The sequence below is a fragment of the Hippocampus bargibanti genome, linkage group LG03, assembly GCF_051943395.1.
Source record: "Hippocampus bargibanti isolate YZ-2025 linkage group LG03, ASM5194339v1, whole genome shotgun sequence".
NCBI lineage: Eukaryota > Metazoa > Chordata > Actinopteri > Syngnathiformes > Syngnathidae > Hippocampus > Hippocampus bargibanti.
The window spans coordinates 31900105-31921580 of NC_142736.1; the positions used below are offsets into that span (position 1 = coordinate 31900105).

Sequence of the window (21476 nt, forward strand, 5' to 3'; positions counted from 1 at the left end):
ACAGTATGGAATGACATGTACAGTCATCGATCAGATGGAATATATCAATTTGGATGTTTAAAAAGTCCAGTGGTATCGTGTTTTGACTTCATTTACTATCTACACCATTTTTCCTCCTATCTATCTATCTATCTATCTATCTATCTATCTATCTATCTATCTATCTATCTATCTATCTATCTATCTATCTATCTATATACAGTAAAGTTTCGTTATATCGATATCGCATATATCGATAGTCCGGTTATATCGATATTTTTTCCGACTCCCGAGAATAAATATCGATATAACGAGACTTTATTATATATATATATATATATATATATATATATATATATATATATATATATATATATATATATATATATATATATATATATATATATATATATATATATATATATACAGTACAGTAAAGTCTCGTTATATCGATATTCAAGGGAGTCCGAAAAAATATCGATATAACCGGGACTATCGATATATCCGACCCTGTTTGCATGTAATTTTCTCAGTGCGTGCATAGAAATAGTATCGATATAACCGGGACTATCGATATATCCGATATCGATATAACGAGACTTTACTGTATATGTAAATATACTGTATATATATATATATATATATATATATATATATATATATATATATATATATATATATATATATATATATATATATATATATATATATATATATATATATATACACACACAGTATATGTATATATACTGTATATAGATACAGTATATGTAAATGTATTTATTTATATTTATATTTATTCAATATTTGAGACATTGTATCAAAGAATACTCACCCATTGCTCTGCGTAATTTTAATTTTTATTTAATAATCAGCATCATTATCATCATCTAAATCCTTAGCATCATATATATATATTTTTTTATATATATTTTTATATCTAAAATATTTTAGAAAGAAATATATATTTTATTCATATATTTTATTTGTTTCATAACTTTTATTTCATCCTTTAATATTAATCCGAAATTGATTACTATTTCACCATCAGCCCTTTTAATTTTACCTTGGCAGAGTTGTCTTCAATGAGTGTAAACCTTTCTTAAATCCCCAATTCTTTTCATTTGCGATCCTTCCTTCCATGTGGAGGTCATGACAAGATCGGCCGAAGGGTCCAGACAGGTGGTGGGAGGCCCGGTCTCGGTGCCTGCTGTGGGTGGGCGATGACCCCCCCGAGAGAGGTGCCAAATTGCCCGCCACACTCCCACAGCCTCACCTCAGTCGCAGTGCATGGGCGGGTCGTGGCACGGGTTCAAGCCGTTCGCTCTGCCCTCCACTTGACTCAGCAACTGCCTGGGGCCACCTATTTAACCCTTCAGCAGTCTTTAAGAACAAAATAGAGTCCTATAAAAGAGATAATACAATTATTTGTATGCGTATTGTTTTGTTTCAGCCTCCCTCCTGTTATGTTTTTTTGGCAGATAAAACACACCTTGTCAAATATGCTTCATGATTGAAATGTGATAGAGTGACGCGAAATCCTACTTCTGAATTGTTTGTACTAGTATGAATATTAATAAATAATGTTGATTACACTTAAAGGAAAACCGACACCATTTTTTTTGGGGGGGTTTCCTAACTGACATCAGAAAAATGTTTTATAGCATCTAAAATATCAAAACATACTGGCTGATATTTTTAGTCAAATGCAAAACACCAATCAAAATGAGTTCATTAAAGTGTCCCAAAACTACTTCAAAATGAGCCCGGAAATGGCGAGTTTCAGAAGGTCCCGCCCCCTTGTTCGTGATATCACGCCAAGACATCTTGCCTTGCTCTAAAATCAAAACAATGGCTTCAGTTTCAGAGAAGATGCTTTCTTGTTACTCATCCAGTTATGAATATGATTCAAATAGTTCTGAAGTGGAAATCATACATGTTTGCAATCAAGTCCTTCCGTCTCATTTTGAGGCATCTGGACTCCAATGTAGTGCCCAGAAAATGCACAAGATGGCGCCTAAGCTCAGTTGGAAATGGGCTGATTTGTCTGCTGGGAATTTGTGTCAACTAGTATCAAATAGTAGTCTTGGTGCAACACACGATTCACCATTGCGTTATTTATGTGTTTTCCTTCTAATTTCGCCATCAACACAAAGTTTTCAGACCAAACAAAATACCCAAAATGCATTGTGTGTCGCTTCCTCGTTCAGGGGCGTTCCCGACGTGACGTCACATCAGCCATCGTCATCAACTTGAAAACAACACTTCCTGAATATTCAGCGAGAGTCTTAAAATGTAAAATATAGCTATATGATGTGGAATCTTTGTAAAATACGCTCAGTAGAAGTCATTTGAAGTGATTCTACAAATTATGGACACAACTTGTCCGGAGATGTCGGTTGTCCTTAAAAATAAAACAACAGTTTACTCTGAAAGTGAACTGACCAAGAGATAGCATGGTTTTGGATCATGTTTATCCAAATTTCCCCATTGTGGGACAAATAAAGGTTTTCTGATTTCTGATTAACTACCAGGGAACGGTCTAATTGCTGAAACCAAGTCATTTTTTTTCTCTTTTATGGTGTCAGAATCAGAATCAGAAAACCTTTATTCGTCCCACAATGGGAAAATTTGCAGTTCACAGCAGCAATTTGAAAGGGGATGTGGTGGGTGGGTGGGCGGGATGAAAGGATAGAAAAACAAGATTTTCTAAGCATAGTAAAATAAAAATAAAAATGTCAACTGTATACTGTCAATGTGCAAAAGCGTTTCATAAATCTGATGGTATATGGTATTTTATGGTATCCAACGTGTATATCTAAAACGTTCCAATTATGAAATTACTGCAAACAAAACATTAATTTCAGCTGTGAGAAAGTCACAGAGTTGAGTGTTGTCCAAACGAAGGAAAAGAAATGGTCAGAGTGAGGTTCTCACAGCTGAGGTGTGAAGTGACACCTTGGGCCTCATCTTTTCTCATCAGCGTGAAGACCTGGCACCTCAGCTCACAACATGATTGTCACTACACACTGATCATTAATGTATAGAAATATTGTTATCTATCTATTAGCAATCTATTAGCTGGCTAGTTCTGTGGCTATTTAGCAGGCTGGCTGGATTGATAGCTGGCTATCTATTAACTATCTATTAGCTAGCGAGCTATGTGGCTATTTAGCAGGCTGGCTGGATTTATAGCTGGCTATCTATTAGCTATCAATTAGCTAGCGAGCTATGTGGCTATTTAGCGGGCTGTCTGGATTGATAGATGAGTATCTATTAGCTATCTATTAGCTAGCGAGCTATGTGGCTATTTAGCGGGCTGTCTGGATTGATAGATGACTATCTATTAGCTAGCGAGCTATGTGGCTAATTAGCTGGCTGTCTGGATTGATAGCTGTCTATCTATTAGCTATCTATTAGCTGGCTAGCTCTGTGGCTATTTAGCAGGCTGGCTGGATTGATAGCTGGCTATCTATTAGCTATCTATTAGCTATTGGCTAGCTCTGTGGCTATTTAGCAGGCTGGCTGGATTGATAGCTGGCTATCTATTAACTATCTATTAGCTAGCGAGCTATGTGGCTATTTAACTGACTGGGCTGGATTGATAGCTGGCTATCTATTAGCTAGTTAGCTAGCTTTCCATCTATTTGAGTTACTTGCAGGTTGAGTGAACGCTGGCGCGTGTGGCTGCCACTACTCACCCACAGAAAAAGTCATCCTGTGACTGTAAAGTGACCTTGAGAGTTTTGAAAGGCGCTTATAAATGAAATGTATTATTATTATCGTTATAAAAAAAGTAATTTTGTAAAGCTAAAACCCAGGACTCATGTGAAGATAATAAATCACATTAGCTAATGGCTAAATAGATGAAAGCTAACTCCGCCATATCGCATTTGAGAGGATTATCTGGCAACGAACATTACTTTCTTGTCACTCATTATTTTCTGTTCACTTTGACCCCCCCCCCCCCCCCACCCCCCTAAAATCGGACCATCCCATACAAAAATATTGGGACATGTGCCAAACTCATTTCAGTTTAATCAGTCACAAACTTTAGAATGAGGGGAAAAAAATGTGTTTATTGTTATGAGGAGGAGTCAAAATTCACACCTCTGCTCTGCTGCTGCTGCTGCTTTTCCCAGCCATGGCTACTCTCTAGTCTGTGTGTATGTGTGTGTGTGTGTGTGTGTGTGTTTTGGGAATGTGCGGAGGTGTCACTTGGCACCTTCTGGACTCCGGCCTGGACTTAAAAAAGGCAGCTTGGAAGCAAAGCGGCACATACTCGAAACGGCGCTCTTTCTAGCAACATGGCCAACAACATGTCTTCTTCTTCTTCTTCTTCTTCTATGCTTGAATACAGCCTGCACTATCAGCAGTGGTTTTCCGACTCTGACTTCTCCGGGGTCTCCTCGCCGGAGACCCTCTCCCCGGATTCGTCGCCATCGCCTCTTCTGCAGAAAGCCGCCAAGACGGCGGGATATACATCCCGACTTGCCGTGGTGTCGCAGGGAAAGCCCAGGAGGGAGGTGAGGGTCCGTAGTAAGCAACGCGAGAGTGCCAGTGAGAAGGAAAAGCTGAGGATGAGGGACCTAACCAAAGCTCTGCATCACTTGAGGTCCTACCTACCGCCGTCGGTGGCCCCCACGGGCCAGACCCTGACCAAGATTGAGACCCTACGCCTCGCCATCCGCTACATCTCCTTCCTGTCGGCCCAACTTGGCAACACCCCATCATCAACTTCCACTTCGTCATCCTCTTCTTCAACCTGTTCGCCGGATTACTACGGCAGCACTCCGCAGACCCCCCGTGATATGTATGCACAGCAGTGTCAAGGCCAAGATGCAGCGTTGCATTCTGGGAGCTGTAGTTTTCCTCGCATGTTGCCACCGGGTGGATCTTCTTTGTCCTCCTCCTCTACTCAGGTATAAAATGATACGTGGAAATTATCTATCTATCTATCTATCTATCTATCTATCTATCTATCTATCTATCTATCTATCTATCTATCTATCTATCTATCTATCTATCTATCTATCTATCTATCTATCTATCTCTTTATAATCATTAAAAACAAGATTTTCTTTGTCAAATACAGATTGAGTACAACGACTACTACTGGGTTTGACAACATCGCCACCACAGCCATCCAACGACTACTACTGCCTCACTGTGAATGGACTAATTTATATATATTTTTTAAATATAACATCATATGTCATTTGTATTTATGTGTAAATATGAATATCTTGAACATGCTATTTTTATATGTTTTTTAAGACCACTATTTATAATAAACTGGTCAAAATGATACCAACAGAGTTGTGTTTCTGCTTGAAGAAGTTGAATAATATTGTTTGGTGACAATAAGTCAGATGATGCTAGAATTATTGTTATAATAATAATAATAACAACAATAACAATAACAATAATAATAATAATAATAATAATAATAATAATAATAATAATAATACAATTTCATTTATAAGCACCTTTCAAGACTCTCAAGGTCACTTTACAGTCACAGGATCAGTTTTTCTGCAGCTGAGCAGCGGCAGCCACATGCGCCAGCGTGCATTCAACCCGGAATAACTCAAATAGATAGAAAGTTAGCTAGCTAGCTAATACATAGCTAGATAGCTAGTTAGATAGCGACTAGATAGCAAATGGATAGCTAACTAGGTAGCCAGCTAGCTAGTTAGATAGCAACTAGATAGCTAGCTAGTTAGATAGCGAATAGATAGCAAATAGAGAGCTAGCTAGGTAGCCAGCTACCTAGCTAGCTAGGTAGCCAGCCATTCAAAAGTCTCAAGGTCACTTTACAGTCAAAGGATCATTTTTTCTGCGGGTGAGCAGCGGCAGCCACATGCATTTATAAGCAAGTGTATTATCGATGAGAAAGTTTCTTCAGCCGTCATCTGTACAAATTTGAAGGTTCTATCTGTATTATCTTTATTTTTTATCATTGTTTTATCTTTTGAATTAGAAATTACATGGTTTATTGAAAAGTTACACATTAAAATGGAAAAAAAGATAAACATATGTTTATTTGTTCGATACACTCCATCCATCAAATGTTAGCAGACACAGGTGACCTAATCAAGTCGATAGATTAGATAGGTACTTCACTCATGACTCGAGGATAAAATATACGATTAAAATAAACTAAGATACAGCCGTCAAATACTGATATATCTATCGAGAGAGCAAGAGAATCGTTTCATTGAAACGCTTACCATAACTGATGATACGTCGCCATTAAAAGTTAATTCCCCATATGCTGCCACAAGATGGCAGTCATCATCTACTCTTGCAATCGACACAGAATTCTTCCAGTTCAACGACTTCAATGTGTCGACTCCGGTAGTTCATTTGCTGCTGTTGTTATTATTATGTTAAGAGAAATTAAGATGGATATAAAAATGACGTCCATTATTTTGGAAGCGAACAAACAATAAAATCGAGTTGATTTGGAAGCGTTATTTCGTCCTTTTTTTATTGTTCATTACAGATGAAAAAAAAAATACAAATAACCGTATTAAATTTTTGATCTTTTTTTGGTTCAGTACAAATCCAGAAAATATTAAATCAAGTCAATCAATTAATTCATAAATAAATAAATACATTCATAAATTCGTACATTCATAAATTCATATATTCATAAATTCGTAAATTCATACATTCATAAATACATATATACATAAATACACAAACAAACAAGTAAATAAAAAAATCAATCAATAAATCAGTACAAAAGTACATCAAGTGTTTGCGCTTGAAACGACATGGAATTATTCTTCACGAGGTGACCATGTCCTCTGTGTGAATCGCAACTTTTGGGCTGTCACTCAAAACCATGTCCATATTTTTTTTTCCGCAGGGAAAAGTCCACCTGGAGCTTCGTCTGAGTGAAGTCATCACAGACAGCGGAGTCATCAACCACAAACTCGCCACCCGGTGAGACTCTGCGCATGCTTTTGTCTTGTTATTACAACGTTAAAGCGCTAAATAAAGCAATATGATTATTTGATTATTTGGGTGCCGAAAGCGGTCGTTTTTTGCTCGTACTTCCTCCAAAGTAAGTCGTCAATTTGCTAGCCGCTAAATTAGCCGCGTCGGGAAGCGGCAGTCGTCGTCTGATAAACCTTTTCTGTTAATAAACGTGACTTCTGACTACACCGAAGCTATAATCACGCGTGTCATAATAATTGTTCGTGGGATAACTTTTGTTTTCATTTCAGAATAATTCTTGGAACACACTTGGACGTTGATCCAGTTTTTCTTGTTGCCTACCACCAACATAATAATGTCGACCGCTGTTCGGGGTATGTCACACACACGCACCGTATACGTACCTGACGAAATATACAAATACATCTTTGTATTATCATCATGATTAATGTAACTAAACACAGCTTGAAAATGTGGAACAACATTGATTAAATGACATGATAAAGACTTCAAAAGGGTGCGAGAAATGATCGTTTGTTTTAAATTCAACACAACAAAATGTAAGGATGTGACAAAATATTTCAAGAATACGTAATTCGTTACACATTTTCTAATACCATATTAAAGCGCATTTGAATAGCTTTCAGATGATGTATAGATTATTGTTCTATGAGAAATAATAAGGAAATAATGGAATGTTTAATTGTCGAAATATAAGGGGATTTTCTGCCTGTAATTACACAGTTAAGACACGGTTCTTTATAAGAGTTTAAAATATCATAAGTTTCTTAATTTTTGGCAGATCTTAACGGGTAAGGTACCATTGGAAAGCCTTTGAAATTCTAACCAGAAATAAAAAACACAACACATTACTGAGAGCTTACACAGACATAAGCTATTGTCATAAAACAGCAAAACCCTTCACTAAATTGCCATGGTGGGGTGAGGTTCTCTTTGGATCGTTCCTTCAACAGACCTCTTAGGCAACACAGGCTTAGTTCTGCTGATTAATTGATACCAGAGCAAATGGGGCGATCAGGCTAATCGTAGACCCCATACTCAGGCAGGACAATAGAAGTAATCAGTCAGGACAATGGAAGTAATCAGTGTAGCCGCAGGGAGTAGTCCTCTGCTCCCCCCAACCTGACAGCAGGGACCAATCATAGCAGAGTCTGGCACCGCTACGTCTGGACAGTAGGGATATATATAGGGCCGAAACTACCAGCCAAAAAAAGTTCGCTGACGAAGCCTCTTGGATAAGAAGCGAACCGTTCGTCCGACACCTTCAAAGAAGTACAGATGACGCCTGAAGAAACCTTCTCATCGCAGTAGAGTAGAAGTTAATCCATTGTAATCGTTGCAGAATCAATTGTGATCCCATTTTTTTTATTTTGGTCGCATGTCTGCCAGGTGCTTCCCGCGTCCCAGTGCGAGTCGCTGGCAATGGCATGGAAACCCAAAAAACACCCTCCATCCTGGAGGTCAGCACAGATGCCCTGCCAGCAGGTCTATCTGGTCTATCTGCTCCTCCCCATAGCAAGACACAAAGCCCCAAATACAGTCCCAAGTCTCCCAAACCTCCCCCCTCTGAAAACCCGCAACCCCTCGGGGTGCTCCACTTGGGCAGGGTGAGTCGGGAGACCTGCATGGAGATCGAGGCCGTCAGGATTGTCGTCCCTCGTGCCGCCATAAGTAGAAGCAGCCGCATACCTGAAGCGAAAGTAGACGCTGGGCAACAGGCGGAAGAGCGAAGTTCTTCCCCTCAGCCGTCCACGGATGACTGGAGAGGACAACTGGAGAAGCTTCAAAACTCTGAACGCAGGCTTCTTCAAGACAAAGAGGGTCTTTCCAATCAACTGCGTGTGCAGACAGAGGTAAGACCCACATTCGGCAAAACTCCGTTGCACATACAGTGATACCTTGGCTGACGAACTTAATCGGTTGCCAGACAGTGTGTAAGGTGAAAAGTGTGTATTCCAAAAAATAATTTCCCATAGGAAACCATTAAAATGAGAATAATCCGTTCCCAGGTGCCCATAAAATATAATTTTTTACTTTCTAATTTTCTAAGCCTTATAGGACAACCGACGTCTCCGGACAAGTTGTGTCCATAATTTGTAAAATGGCTTCAAATGACTTCTACTGAGCGTATTTGACAAAGATTCCACCGCATATAGCTATATTTTACGTTTTAAGACTGAATATTCCGGAAGTCTTGTTTTTGAGTTGGTGACGAGTCCGTACGTGACGTCACTGAAGGAACGCCCCTGACCGAAAAAAGGACACATTGTAGCAGTCCTTCCATCACATCAATGTATTTTGCTGTACTTGTTTGGTCTGAAACCTGTTGCACCAAAAAGCCGCCAGAAGAGGGTGACCAAGCTCCATGTAAGGAATTTATCAGCCTGTGGAAGCGGGCTGATTAATTCCTCACAGGAGTTGGATGCCATTTTCTGCCTCTTTTTTGGTGATACATTTCCCCCCAATGTTGCCTTAAAATGGCAAAAAATAAATTCTTGAATCGATTGCAAACATGTATGCTTTCCTCTTCAGAACTATTTGAATCATATTCATAATTGGATGAGTAACAAGAAAGAATATTCTCCGAATCTGAAGCCATTGTTTTGATTCTCCAGCAAGGCAAGACGTCTTGGCGTGACGTCACGAAAAGGGGGCGGGACTTTCTGAAAAAGCCCAATTCGCAGCTCAATTTTTTTGCAGATTTTGGACACTTTAAGTCATTTTTATTGGTGTTTTGCATTTGAATAAAAATATCATACTGTGTGTTTTGGGTATTTTAGATGTTACAAAACGTTTTTCTGATGTCAGTTAAAAAACAAAAAAGTGACGTCGGTTGCCCTTTAAAACTACACGAAATATACCTTATTTTATGTATAATAAATGTGCTATGGTATTATAAAACTGTAATCTAAACTGTATAATAAAGTCGTTTTATTGACCATTGTGATGGTCGTTTGATGCCTTGATGGAATGGATAGCTTTTTGCCAAAGTGGTCTCAAGGAGCTCTGGGTTGTACATCTTGGAAGTTGTGATATTGCAACAGACAGGTTCCAACCTGTCTGTCAGGAACCTGCAACAGGTTCCCAGACAGTGTGTAAGGCGAAAAGTGTGTATCCCAACAAATAATTTCCTATAGCAAGCCATTAAAATGAGAATAATCCGTTCCCAGGTCCCCATAAAACATAATTTTCTACTTTCTAATCATTAAAACTACACAAAATATACATTATTTTATGTATAATAAATGTGCTATAGTATTGTAATTAAATAAATAAACTGAACTGTATATTAAACTGGTTTTATTGACCTTTGTGATGGTCGTTGATGGCTTGATGGAATGGAGTGGCCGATCACTGTCAATCATCCTCCCACCACGCCCTGCTTTTATTCTCCCGTCTTCCCTCCATTGTCCTCTTAAGCGATGTCCGCACTCGAGTAGGCCCGGATGGAGAAGCTCCAGAACCTCCATTCATCCCAATCAAGTTAAAGTCTCCTTTGGACTTAAACGTACTTTGATCCTGTCTTGCGAATGTCTTTTTTGAAGACCCGTTTTCATTCCCTCCAGGTCCACGAGTGACGATTCGTTGCTGGTTCTGATAAAACCCAACATGCTTCCTCTTGGGGACAAATTCTAACGCCTCCTGCCAGTCCCCCGTTTCCTTCATGGTTAACATGATGCGTATCATCTGGTCCAGGGTCAAGTTCTTCGCTCCCGTTTCCCATCGGAGGAACTCGTCCAACGGTAAACGGGCCGTGGCTAATTTCAGACGCTTAGCATTAGCCAGGGACAAACCGGAAAGAATCGATCGGTCCACCAGAGCGCCGATGATGTAAATTTTGGAGTGATCGAAAACGCGGAGAACGTTGGGGGAGTCCGCGGTGAGGTAAACGAGGCGATGGCGGGGAAACACGTCGACGGCGTGAGCTTCCGTGTTGGTGATGAGCAGACGATTCCACGTTTCGGCTCCGTAGCGCTTGAGGAGCTCCTTCGCGTAGCTTCCGTCTGGTCGTAGGTTACAAAAATGGAGATGGTAAGGTTCCTTGGCACGTCTGTTCCATCCTTCCAGCTCCATCAGTTGCGACACGGTGTTTTCCATCTCCCGTCTGGACATATTGGACTCGTAGCTCATGTCCAGGACCAAAGGTTGGTCAAACAACATGGCCTGGATGTTCCTCCAAGCTAGCAGTCGGTCAATGTTGCGATTCCACAACTGTAGTAGAAACGTGTTTTTGATTTCTTTCTGATCGAGATCAGTGTTTTGATCTCCTCTCTGTTCCTGCGATGCTTCGCGCTCGGCTTTCTTCACTCGCTGCTTGTCCTTGCGTGCTTTTTTATGGTTTTCCCTCAACGCCAGGTACTTGAGGTACTTTTTTCGACCTGACTTCGTGGTGATCTCCACAACGGTCTTTAACTCTTCATCAGAAATTTCCTGAGGTACCAATTTGCCAGCCAGTCGCCACATTGCGACCAGCTCCCGAGCCGCCTCCAAATTTGAACTCCCTCGTGGGATTTCATTTTCGTCGTCATCGGCGTCATTTTGTGGAGATTGGGATTTCATGATGGATTTCCATTTATCCAAATCGACAGTCTCCTTTTTCCGCGGAATCCCGGTATTGAAGAAGCGACTTGGGAGGCTGGAATAATGGAACGACGATGCGTCGATCGTTGGCGTTTTGTTGTATAACGCCAACATGGCGATTTTCCACAGTTCATTTGAATACCTCTGACCAAAAAGTCTTTGCAACATTTCAAACCGATCGGTATGATGCGGATGTAAAAATGGCAGCGGGGACACATGCAACAAACCTGATTTGCACGAGTTGGGATGTTTCACAGATCAATAAACGACAAAATCCCATTTCGCCATTAATGGGTCGATTGGTTGTTTTACGGAAATCGCTCGGTTATGTTGTGGAGGTCACGTTGTTTTTTTACGGTGTAACGTCATATGGGTCGTACTATAATGGCGAAGCGTGAGCTTTTGTTCAATGTTCCGTCACTTGTAAAAATGTTTGGTTTAATTTCGAACCCCTTAAATATAATAGTAATATATAAATACATATACAAATGTCCATATTTGTATGTAATGATACGTACAACAGGTTTTCGACATAGATAGCTATTTTTCGACATGACTGATTCATGCAAAGTATTTCCGTCCGGTACACTGCAGTGTGGCACTCGTGACGACTTCCGGGTTGTGGAAAACACTTTGAGCATTGCTGAAAATGAGCCTCTTTTTGCCCAAATTAGTCTGTAAAAAAGATATAGACGACGTGATTAAGACCGTAGCGGAAAAGGTGCTTGTTTTGAGATTTGGCAGGGATGAAGACTCAGTTTGTCTCCAGCTCGATGAAATTGTAAGTAATCCCGTCTTCTATTGGTTGTTAACTATTTCTTGCCCGACTCGTCGCCGATTTTGTTCTTTTATAGCTGTCAAAAACGGCACATGACCTGAGTAACATGGCGTCTATCTACATCATCGATGTGGATAAAGCTCCCGTTTACACCAGATATTTCGATATCAGCTACATCCCATCGACTGTTTTCTTTTTCAATGGACAGCACATGAAAGTCGACTACGGGTGAGACAATTTTTGTTCAATAAATATTTGTCTACACGAAACTTGGTGAAAATATGTATAACTGGTTAAAGGTCTGCATACGTGTATTTAATTTCACTCATTCATTCAAGTACATGTGAATTGGGAATTTATCCATCGAGACTAATACAATTTATCTTATCTTATCTAATCTTACTTTATGTAACTATCCACTCGTTGTGAACCAGGATGTACTCTCATACTATTAAAAAAACATGCTTTGATTAATATGTTATGTTATGGATTCCATGGCCTACCTACGCAACATAACCTGACTACAGTGATATCTCGGTTTACAAACTTTTCGCCTCATTAACATTAAATTCGCGAGTATATAGTTTTCGGCGGACAAACCGTACCGCGCAGCGCCATGGTGGCTGGCGGACTAGTTTTCGGCGGATGAACACCAAACCACACGGTCGAACAGCGCCACGGTGGCTGCCAGACTCGTTTTCCATACCTCCTTTTGTTTGAGTGCAGACGTGGTTTGTTATCGAGTGGAGTACTTTTGCTATTATGGGACCAAAAAAAAAAATCCCCACCGCAGCGAGTGTTAAGCCGACGAGGACACAGAAGAAAATGACGGAGATGATCGAAAAACACCAACGAGGTGTGCGTTTGTGTGACTTAGCGTCCCACTACCTGTACGCTAAATCGACCATTGCTACGTGTGGCTAAGGGTGTTTCTGTGTTGTGTTGAAAGTCGAAGATGATGTTTTATGGGGACCTGGGAACGGATTATTCTCATTTTCATGGCTTCCTATGAGAAATTAATTTTTGGGATACACACTGTTTGCCTTACACACTGTCTGGGAACCAAACAAGTTTGTAAGTCAAGGTATCACTGTACATATAAACAGTGACATATGACAAAAAAAAACAAGTTGTTTGTGCTTCCCTTTCAGCTCACCAGATCACACCAAGTTTGTCGGCAGCTTTAAAACCAAACAGGATTTCGTGGATCTTATCGAGGTCATCTACAGAGGCGCCATGCGGGGGAAAATGATTGTCCGGAGTCCCATCGACCCCAAAAATATTCCCAAATATGACCTGTTGTATTATGGGATTTGAAATCAAACAGCGACCTCATGTAAGACTTGTCAACCACCATCTTGTTTTCGCTCTTAGCTAAAAGTTGCCGGTTTGTAATTGTTACAGCCTGACCGAGATCTATGTATTGATTCCTTTTTAATAATAATAATAATAATACATTTCATTACTAAGCGCCTTTCAAAACTTTCAAAGACACTTTACAGTCATGGGATTTTTGTGTGCTGGTGAGCAGCGGCAGCCATTCGCTCCAGCGTTCACTCTACCCGGAGGTAACACAGCAGCAAAGTTATGAAGGGAAGAGCAAAAAGGAAAGAAAGAAGTAGAAAAAACAATGTACAGGAGCTGCTGTAAAGGCAGCCACTCTCGCGGCGCCATCTTGAAGTCAAAACAATAAATAAAAACTAAATACTAAATAATATGACAACACAAGGACACTGAATCATTTATTCTTCAGCACTCGCTGTACCCTCTTTGTGACATGAAGCAGTTCTAGATGTAACTTCGTTGCCTTGATGTGTTGACTTCATTTTTGCGCTTTATCTAGCTATCTATTTGCTATCTATTTGCTATCTATTAGCTGTCTAACTAGCTAGCTATCTATTTGTCATCTATTAGCTAGCTAGCTAACGATCTTTTTTGAGTTATTCCCGGTTGAACAGGGTCACCGTTGCTGGCTAGCTAGCTATTTGCTATCTATTAGCTGTCTAACTAGCTAGCTATTAGTTATCTATTAGCTAGCTATGTAACTTGATCTTGCGCGTCGTCTTGGAAAAAAAACTTGTTTTATCAGAAATATAAATATAAAAACAAACTACTAAATAATATGACAACACAAAGACACAGTCATTCATTCTTCAGCACTTGCTGTACCCTGTTTGTGACATGAAGCAGTTCTAGATGCAACTTTGTTGCCTTGATGTGTTGACTTCATTTTTGCGCTTTAGCTATTTGCTATCTATTAGCTAGCTAGCGAGCTAGCTAGCTACCTAGCCAGCTAGCTATTTGCTATATATTGGCTGTCTAACTAGCTAGCTATTAGTTATCTATTAGCTAGCTATCTAACTTGATCTTTTTTTGGAATCAGAAGTATGTGAGAAGCACCGTCAATCAAACTGATGCGACGGCATGTCTGAAACTTGATACTGCAGCCCATATGCATTTTTGGATCCATTTCTGTGTTTTGACATTTCTTGTTGAAAACATTGAAATTTTATGTAAAACGTATGATTACAAATGTTGTAATTTTATAATAATACGTATATTTAATAAAAAAAACATCATTGTTTTCCTGTCAATAAGTCTATCATACAATTACTCACTGTATTTGTCTCATTTATTATTTTTATTATTATTATTATTATTATTATTATTATTATTATTAGCTAGCTAGCTTTTCTCTATTTGAGTTATTCCGGGTTGTTGGCTATCTATTAGCTATCTACTAGCTGGCTAGCTAGCTTTCTGTCTATTGACTCCTGGGTTGAATGAACGCTGGCGCGTGTGGCTACCACTGCTCACCCACAGAAAAAAAACAGATCCTGTGACTGTAAAGGGACCTTGAGAGTTTTGAAAGGCGCTTAAAAATTAAATGTATTATTATTATTTTATTATTATTATTATTATTATTATTTATTTGTTTTGATTTAGATTAGATAAAACTGTATTAATCTCACACTGGCAAAATTTACTATTATTACTATTTGCTATCTATTAGCTATCTAGTTGGCTAGCTAGCTATCTAGCTGGCTGCCTATCTAGCTGACTGGCTATCTAGCTCGGTATCTGTTGGCTAACGATTGGCCAGATAGCTAGCTTTCTATCTATTTGAGTTACTTCTGGGTTGAGTGTACGTTGGCGCGTGTGGCTGCCGCTGCTCACCCACAGAAAAACCTATCCTGTGACAACAAAATAACAAATAATATGACAGCATAACATGTAGCGAAAGCTAGTTGAATAAGGGAAGACATTTATTGAGTGAAATCCAAACAACAGAAATTCTCATTCACCGATCAATTCAATGGCCGCCACTATGTACATTAAAGAATCACATGTAAACAGGGAATTTGGCACAAAAGCTTTACTTTAAAATGTTGGTAGAAGTAATAAAATACACGAGTACAAATACATCGAGAAATTCGTTTACAATATTGTAATGTTAAGAAATTCGTTTTTTGAGGTATTTTTTTTCAGACTCCCGGTCGACAGGTGGCGCTGGGGAAATACGTAAACTACACAAGGAAGAAAGCGGTCGTGACGTCACTGACTGCACGCCCGACCTTGTGCTATTCGCAGTGTAGAATAATAAAAATAAAGCCACTTAATATGTCACTACGGTGGCACTAAGTTGCGGTGTTTTGATGTTATTTATGATAGTCGTCTGTTAGGATTCAGAAGATGATATCGCTCGTCAAGGCTGCTATGGGCGGCTTGGCAGCCGTCTGCTCACACGGTCACCAAAACGGTAACGACATCATTTCAGTTTTATTATTATTTTACATTTATTGTATCCTTCCCGATTTCATAGTGGGATGATTTATATTTTTTGCTTTTTTTGGGGTCGATATAAAATGTCTTCACAACTCGTATTGTGACAACGTGCACAAAAGAACGCAATTCAACTCAACATCTTGTGATAATCATGTAAAATGGCGCATTTAGCAACACTTCAAGATGGTTGTTTTTAAATAATAATAATAATTGCAGTAACAATAACAATACATTTCATTATAAGCGCCTTTCAAAACTCTCAAGGACACTTTACAGACACAGGATATTTTTTCTGTGGGTGAGCAGCGGGAGCCATACGCGCTAGCGTTCACTCAACCCGGAAGTTAAGAGATAGAAAGCTAACTTGCCAGCTAGTAGATAGCTAATAAATAGCCAACAGATAGCAAACTACATAGCTAGCCACCCAGATAACTCTATAGCTAATAGCTAGCTACATAGTTAGCTTATACACTGAATGTCCCTATTAAATACACAGAAAGCTAACTTGCCAGCTAGTACATGGCTAATAGATAGCCAACAGATAGCTAGCTGCATAGCTAGCCACCCAGATATCTCTATAGCTAATAACTAGCTAGCTAGATAGTTACTTAGCTAATACACTGAGAACGTTCAGTCGGAAATAACCCGGAACTAACATAAATTAAAAAAATAAACTAACTAAAATGACAACACAAAAGACACAGACAGTCATCCATTCTTCAGCACTTTCTGTCCCCTCTTTGTGACATGAAGCAGTTCGAGGTGATAATACCGCAGAATATCAAAATGGCACGAGATTGATTGTGTTGTCACTAAGGAAAATAGAAACTGTTTATTTTATGTATGAATACATACATTGTTTGACTCGAATTAAAGTTGTTTATAAATCAGAAAAATAGATTTTAGTCAAATAATGTTGTTGTTTTTTTTGCAATTTAGAAATATCATGCTCCAATGAATGTATTTTTGTTTATATAGCTAATCGATAGCCAGCTAGCTAGCTAACAGATAGCCAATAGATAACCAGCCAGCTCGATTGTCAATAGATAGCTAACAGACAGCTACCACATAGCTAGCTAGAAAGACAGCCTGCTAGATAGCCAGATAGCTAACAGATAGCTAGGTAGAAAGCTAGCCAGCGAGAGAGCCGCTCGTCACCGGCCATAAACAAAATTAATGTTTTGCTCTGCATGTGTTCAAAGTTATTCTAATATCTGTCCCAACAGGTTTTCTTCGTCATCACTTAAGAATTCTGACTGCTGGCCTGCAGACATTTGAAATCCCACCTGACTACAGGGGTAACTATTTCTTTTTAAACCCGCACATCACCTTACATGTTTTACCCAAAGAATCCAGCTCGGGTAATGACACAACGTGACAATACATTTTTTTTGACTGTTCTTTTGTTTTCTCAAAGATGTGGTGCTGCCCGACAAACCCAAACTGAAGTTTATGAACAAGATACCCAATTTTAAAAAAGCCAGGAAGGAAATGAAGAAGCTACGGGATATTCAAGGCCCAGCTCGGGCAGCGAATACCTTCACCACTGGAAAATATGCCATTGTGGTAAGTCCTGTCTGTGTAAGCTCTCAGTCATACAGGAGTGATCCATCGATGAAAAGGATTCTTCAGCCGTCATCTGTACTTCTTTGAAGGTGTCGGACGTTTGGCTTCTCATCCAAGAGGCTTCGTCAGCGAACTAAAATTTTGCTGGTAGTTTTGACCCGATATATATATACAGTGGTACCTTGGTTTACAAACCCCTTGGCTGACGAACTTTTCGTTTTACGAACGTTACATTTATGACAATTTTACCTTGGCATGAAAACGTTTTTTGGGATACACACGGAGCTGCCACAATGAGTGATTTGTCATTCGCGAACGAGCCCATTCTCCGAAAGGAAAATGGCAGCTGGCTTGTTTTGGTCCTCTATTCCCCGCCCCCAGTCTTCGGTTAAAGCCACGTGATTGGTCAAGAACGCAGCAGTGAGGGGAGGTGGTTTAAACATTAAAGAGACAGGCAGACGACAGAGAGAGTGAGAAAATGGATAGAAAACAGTAACATTTGGAGTCATTTCAACTTTGGAAGTTCAAAGGCAGAGTGTAGACTGCAAGGTTAAAATATCCCATCAATCAGGCTCCACAAATAACCCGCACAAGCCATCTGTACACTTGATGCAAAAAGCTATCAACACAGCTAAACAGAACACAATTGATGAGGAACAAGGTAAAATTATAGCAGAGAAAGCACCTACAAGGATCATTCCTTAAGATGGTGAAAGAAGAATGCTACGTTCCTCATCAAGTGTTTAATCAGAATCAGAAAACCTTTATTCGTCCCACAATGGGGAAATTTGCAGTCCACAGCAGCAATTTGAAAGGTGCTGATGAAAGCGGCCACTCCATTCCATCAAGCCATCAATGACCATCACAAAGGTCAATAAAACCATTTTATTATACAGTAGTTTATTTCTTTAATTATAATACTATAGCACATTTATTATACACAAAATAACGTCAATTTTGTGTAGTTTTAAGGCTTAGAAAATTAGAAAAGTATGTTTTATGGGGACCTCGGAACATATTATTCTCATATTAATGGTTTCCTATGGGAAATCATTTTTTGGGATACACACTTTTCTCCTTACACACTGTCTGGGAACCAATTAAGTTCGGCACTCATTTTTGCCTTGAAACGTTTATCGCTTTGAAATAATCGTGGTTAGGACCATATATTGTATACTAAATTGAAGAATTGATATGAACATGAACTTCCCATGTGACGCCCAGGCAATGGGAGGAGGCTACCTCCATTGGGGTCACATCGAGATGATTCGTCTCACCATCAACCGCAAGATGGATTTCCGTACCACCTTTGCTCGCTGGCGCATCAATGCCCCTTACAAGCCAATCACACGCAAAGGCCTGGGTCAGCGCATGGGTGGCGGCAAAGGGGCCATCGACCACTACGTGACGCCGGTCCGTTTCGGTCGCCTCGTCGTGGAAGTGGGAGGAAAAGTGGAGCTTGCCGAAGTCAAGGGTATTTTGACTGAAGTGGCTAAGAAACTTCCTTTCCCCGCAGAGGTGAGTCCTTCCATCACGTCAATGCATTTTGCTGTACTTTAGTCTGAAAACTTCGTGTAGCACAAAAAAAAGGCAGAAGAGGGCGACAAAGCTCCATGTGAGGAATTTATCAGCCTGTGGAAACGGGCTGATTAATTCCTTACACGGCTTTGTCGCCATTTTCTGCCTTTTTTTGGGTGCGACGTTTCCCACCCCTGATGCCTCAAAATGACACGGAATAAATTCTTTCATCGATTGCAAACACCACGAACATGGGGGCGGGACCTTCTGAAAATGGCCACTTCCGCTTTCAAATTGAAGTACAGTGACACCTCAACTTACAAACACCTCAACTTACAAACTTTTTGTCTTACAAACGTCAAATTTATGAAAATTAAACCTTATAATAAGCACTATTTTCATAATACATACCCACCACGGCTGGCGGAGCGATCTTCGGCGGAAGCACACGACCGAACAGCACCAGAGGTTAAGTTAGCAACAGTCCTTATGGAAGGTGACTCTCCTTCCATAAGCCATCAACGACCATCAAAAAGGTCAATAAAACTTTATTTTACAGCACAGTTTATTTCTTTAATTACAGTCGTCATGTAATGCGCCTCTCTTTCCAAACAGCAATTCCCTTTGACCTTCGACCTCCAACGCCAAATGACTTTATGATACAATGCAGTGTTTTTCTTTCATTACAATACAATAGCACATTTATTATACATAGAATAAGGTATGTTGTGTGTAGTTTTAAGGCTTATTTAGTTGAAAAGTATATTTTATGGAAAACCGGGAACGGATTATTCCCATTTTAATGGTTTTCTATGGGAATTATTTTTTTTAGATACACACTTTTCGCTTTACACACTCTGTCTGGGAACCAATTAAGTTCGTAAGTTGAGGTCTCACTGTACTTTTTAGACACTTGAAGTCATTTTTATTGGTGTTTTGCATTTGACTAAAAATATCAACCTGCGTGTTTTAGATGCTTATAAAACGTTTTTCTGGTGTCAGTTAGGAAACAAAAAAAAATGGTGCCGGTTGTCCTTTAATGATGACGTTCCCCGTGCTTCCTACAGGTGATGAGTCGAGAAAGCCTAGAAGCCTTTCATCAGTCTCAGGCTGACATGGAGAAGAACAACCAGAACCCGTGGACCTTCAAGCAGATTGCCGTTGGAAACATGCTTGGTTCCAGGAAGGTCCTCAGCGCCTTTGACGTCAGATATCAGGGACGCTTCACGGGCAAATTTTTCAACCCAGGAAGGGTATGACAGATCCACAAACAACCTTGACTTCTAAAGACATTTTGAAGTACATGTAATTCCTTTTTGTATAAATATGGATTTTCATTGACGCGTATGCTCATTTTCATTGTCCTCTTCTCCTGTCAGACTCATTTGCTTTCCTATCAACAATAAAAGCAGTCAGTTGAGGTGAAATAAAACATTTTGAGTCAATAATTAGCGTCGTTTTACAAAGGCACCATCACAGTACAGTGATACCTCGGTTTACGAAACCCTTGGCTTGTGAACGTTAAATTTATGACAATTTTACCTTAGCATACAAACTATTTTTCGGGATACACACAGAGCTGCCATAATAATAATAATAATAAAAAATACATTTCATTTATAAGCGCCTTTCAAAACTCTCAATGACACTTACAATGAGTGACGTGTCATTTGCGAACTAGCCCGTTCTCCTAACAACAAAATGGCAGCCAACTTTTTTTGTCTTCTATTACCCGCCCACAGTCTTCGGTTAAAGCCACGTGATTGGTCAAGAACGCAGCAGTGAGGGGAGGTGGTTTAAACATTAAAGAGACAGGCAGACGACAGAGAGTGAGAAATTGGATAAAAAACAGTTACATTTGGACTCGTTTCAACTTTAATAGTTCAAAGGCAGAGTGTAGACTGCAAGGTTAAAATTCCCTTCAATCAGGCTCCACAACTAACCCGCACACGCCATCTGTATGTACGCTTGATGCAAACAGCACACAATTGGTGAGGAACAAGGTAAAATGATCGCAGAGAAAGCACCTCCAAGGGATCATTCCTCAAGATGGTGAAAGAAGAAGGCTACGTTCCTCATCAAGTGTTTCATGCTGATGAAACCGGCCACTCCATTCCATCAAGCCATCAGCGACCACCACAAAGGTCAATAAAACCACTTTATTATACAGTACAGTTTATTTCTTTAATTATAATACCATAGCACATTTATTACACGTAAAATGAGGTCTATTTTGTGTAGTTGTAAGGCTTATTTAATTTAACATGTGTTTTATGGGGACCTGGGAACGGATTATTCT

General features: G+C 39.6%; 5 protein-coding genes across 9 annotated transcripts; 4 read left to right on the plus strand and 1 right to left on the minus strand.

The window, feature by feature from the left end:
- The first annotated feature begins 4286 nt into the window (after window positions 1-4286).
- LOC148900974 (mesogenin-1-like) lies at window positions 4287-5104 on the plus strand. The gene is made up of 2 exons (XM_088991353.1): window positions 4287-4901; window positions 5075-5104. The coding sequence occupies exons 1-2, from the start codon at window positions 4287-4289 to the stop codon at window positions 5102-5104; spliced, it is 645 nt and encodes a 214-aa protein (XP_088847479.1).
- A 1776-nt stretch (window positions 5105-6880) lies between these two features.
- LOC148900975 (golgin-45-like) lies at window positions 6881-8843 on the plus strand. Its single transcript, XM_088993103.1, has 3 exons — window positions 6881-6933; window positions 7218-7301; window positions 8338-8843. The coding sequence occupies exons 2-3, from the start codon at window positions 7283-7285 to the stop codon at window positions 8841-8843; spliced, it is 525 nt and encodes a 174-aa protein (XP_088849229.1). The 5' UTR covers window positions 6881-6933; window positions 7218-7282.
- Window positions 8516-11864, minus strand: LOC148900976 (tRNA methyltransferase 10 homolog C-like). 3 transcript variants are annotated; one of them, XM_088993100.1, is made up of 2 exons: window positions 10257-11864; window positions 8516-8637 (listed from the first exon to the last, which is right to left on the minus strand). In XM_088993100.1, the coding sequence occupies exon 1, from the start codon at window positions 11695-11697 to the stop codon at window positions 10306-10308; it is 1392 nt and encodes a 463-aa protein (XP_088849226.1). In that variant the 5' UTR covers window positions 11698-11864; the 3' UTR covers window positions 8516-8637; window positions 10257-10305. The 3 variants fall into 3 exon arrangements, with proteins under 3 accessions (XP_088849226.1, XP_088849225.1, XP_088849224.1); XM_088993099.1 differs by lacking the exon at window positions 8516-8637 and adding an exon at window positions 8666-8783; XM_088993098.1 differs by lacking the exon at window positions 8516-8637 and adding an exon at window positions 9903-10019.
- Window positions 11865-12071: 207 nt separating this feature from the next.
- Window positions 12072-17578, plus strand: txnl4b (thioredoxin-like 4B). 3 transcript variants are annotated; one of them, XR_016114575.1, is made up of 5 exons: window positions 12072-12310; window positions 12384-12535; window positions 13459-13643; window positions 17320-17391; window positions 17511-17578. XR_016114575.1 is itself a non-coding variant. In XM_088993105.1 (4 exons), the coding sequence occupies exons 1-3, from the start codon at window positions 12179-12181 to the stop codon at window positions 13622-13624; spliced, it is 450 nt and encodes a 149-aa protein (XP_088849231.1). In that variant the 5' UTR covers window positions 12072-12178; the 3' UTR covers window positions 13625-13643; window positions 15797-15897. The 3 variants fall into 3 exon arrangements, 2 of the variants coding, with proteins under 2 accessions (XP_088849231.1, XP_088849230.1); XM_088993105.1 differs by lacking the exons at window positions 17320-17391; window positions 17511-17578 and adding an exon at window positions 15797-15897; XM_088993104.1 differs by lacking the exons at window positions 17320-17391; window positions 17511-17578 and adding an exon at window positions 15783-15892.
- mrpl16 (mitochondrial ribosomal protein L16) lies at window positions 15930-20609 on the plus strand. The gene is made up of 5 exons (XM_088993101.1): window positions 15930-16067; window positions 17320-17391; window positions 17511-17659; window positions 18884-19177; window positions 20245-20609. The coding sequence occupies exons 1-5, from the start codon at window positions 16001-16003 to the stop codon at window positions 20434-20436; spliced, it is 774 nt and encodes a 257-aa protein (XP_088849227.1). The 5' UTR covers window positions 15930-16000; the 3' UTR covers window positions 20437-20609.
- Window positions 20610-21476: the final 867 nt, after the last annotated feature.

Excerpts from the sequence above, each read along its gene's own strand:
- LOC148900974 (XM_088991353.1), top strand. The coding sequence starts at position 4,287 with ATGGCCAACAACATGTCTTCTTCTTCTTCTTCTTCTTCTATGCTTGAA. Across the intron at positions 4,902-5,074 it reads TGTCCTCCTCCTCTACTCAG|ATTGAGTACAACGACTACTA; the intron begins GTATAAAATGAT and ends TGTCAAATACAG.
- LOC148900976 (XM_088993100.1), bottom strand. The coding sequence starts at position 11,697 with ATGTTGCAAAGACTTTTTGGTCAGAGGTATTCAAATGAACTGTGGAAA.
- txnl4b (XM_088993105.1), top strand. The coding sequence starts at position 12,179 with ATGAGCCTCTTTTTGCCCAAATTAGTCTGTAAAAAAGATATAGACGAC. Across the intron at positions 12,311-12,383 it reads GTCTCCAGCTCGATGAAATT|CTGTCAAAAACGGCACATGA; the intron begins GTAAGTAATCCC and ends GTTCTTTTATAG. Across the intron at positions 12,536-13,458 it reads CACATGAAAGTCGACTACGG|CTCACCAGATCACACCAAGT; the intron begins GTGAGACAATTT and ends CTTCCCTTTCAG.
- mrpl16 (XM_088993101.1), top strand. The coding sequence starts at position 16,001 with ATGATATCGCTCGTCAAGGCTGCTATGGGCGGCTTGGCAGCCGTCTGC. Across the intron at positions 16,068-17,319 it reads CTCACACGGTCACCAAAACG|GTTTTCTTCGTCATCACTTA; the intron begins GTAACGACATCA and ends CTGTCCCAACAG. Across the intron at positions 17,660-18,883 it reads CTGGAAAATATGCCATTGTG|GCAATGGGAGGAGGCTACCT; the intron begins GTAAGTCCTGTC and ends TGTGACGCCCAG.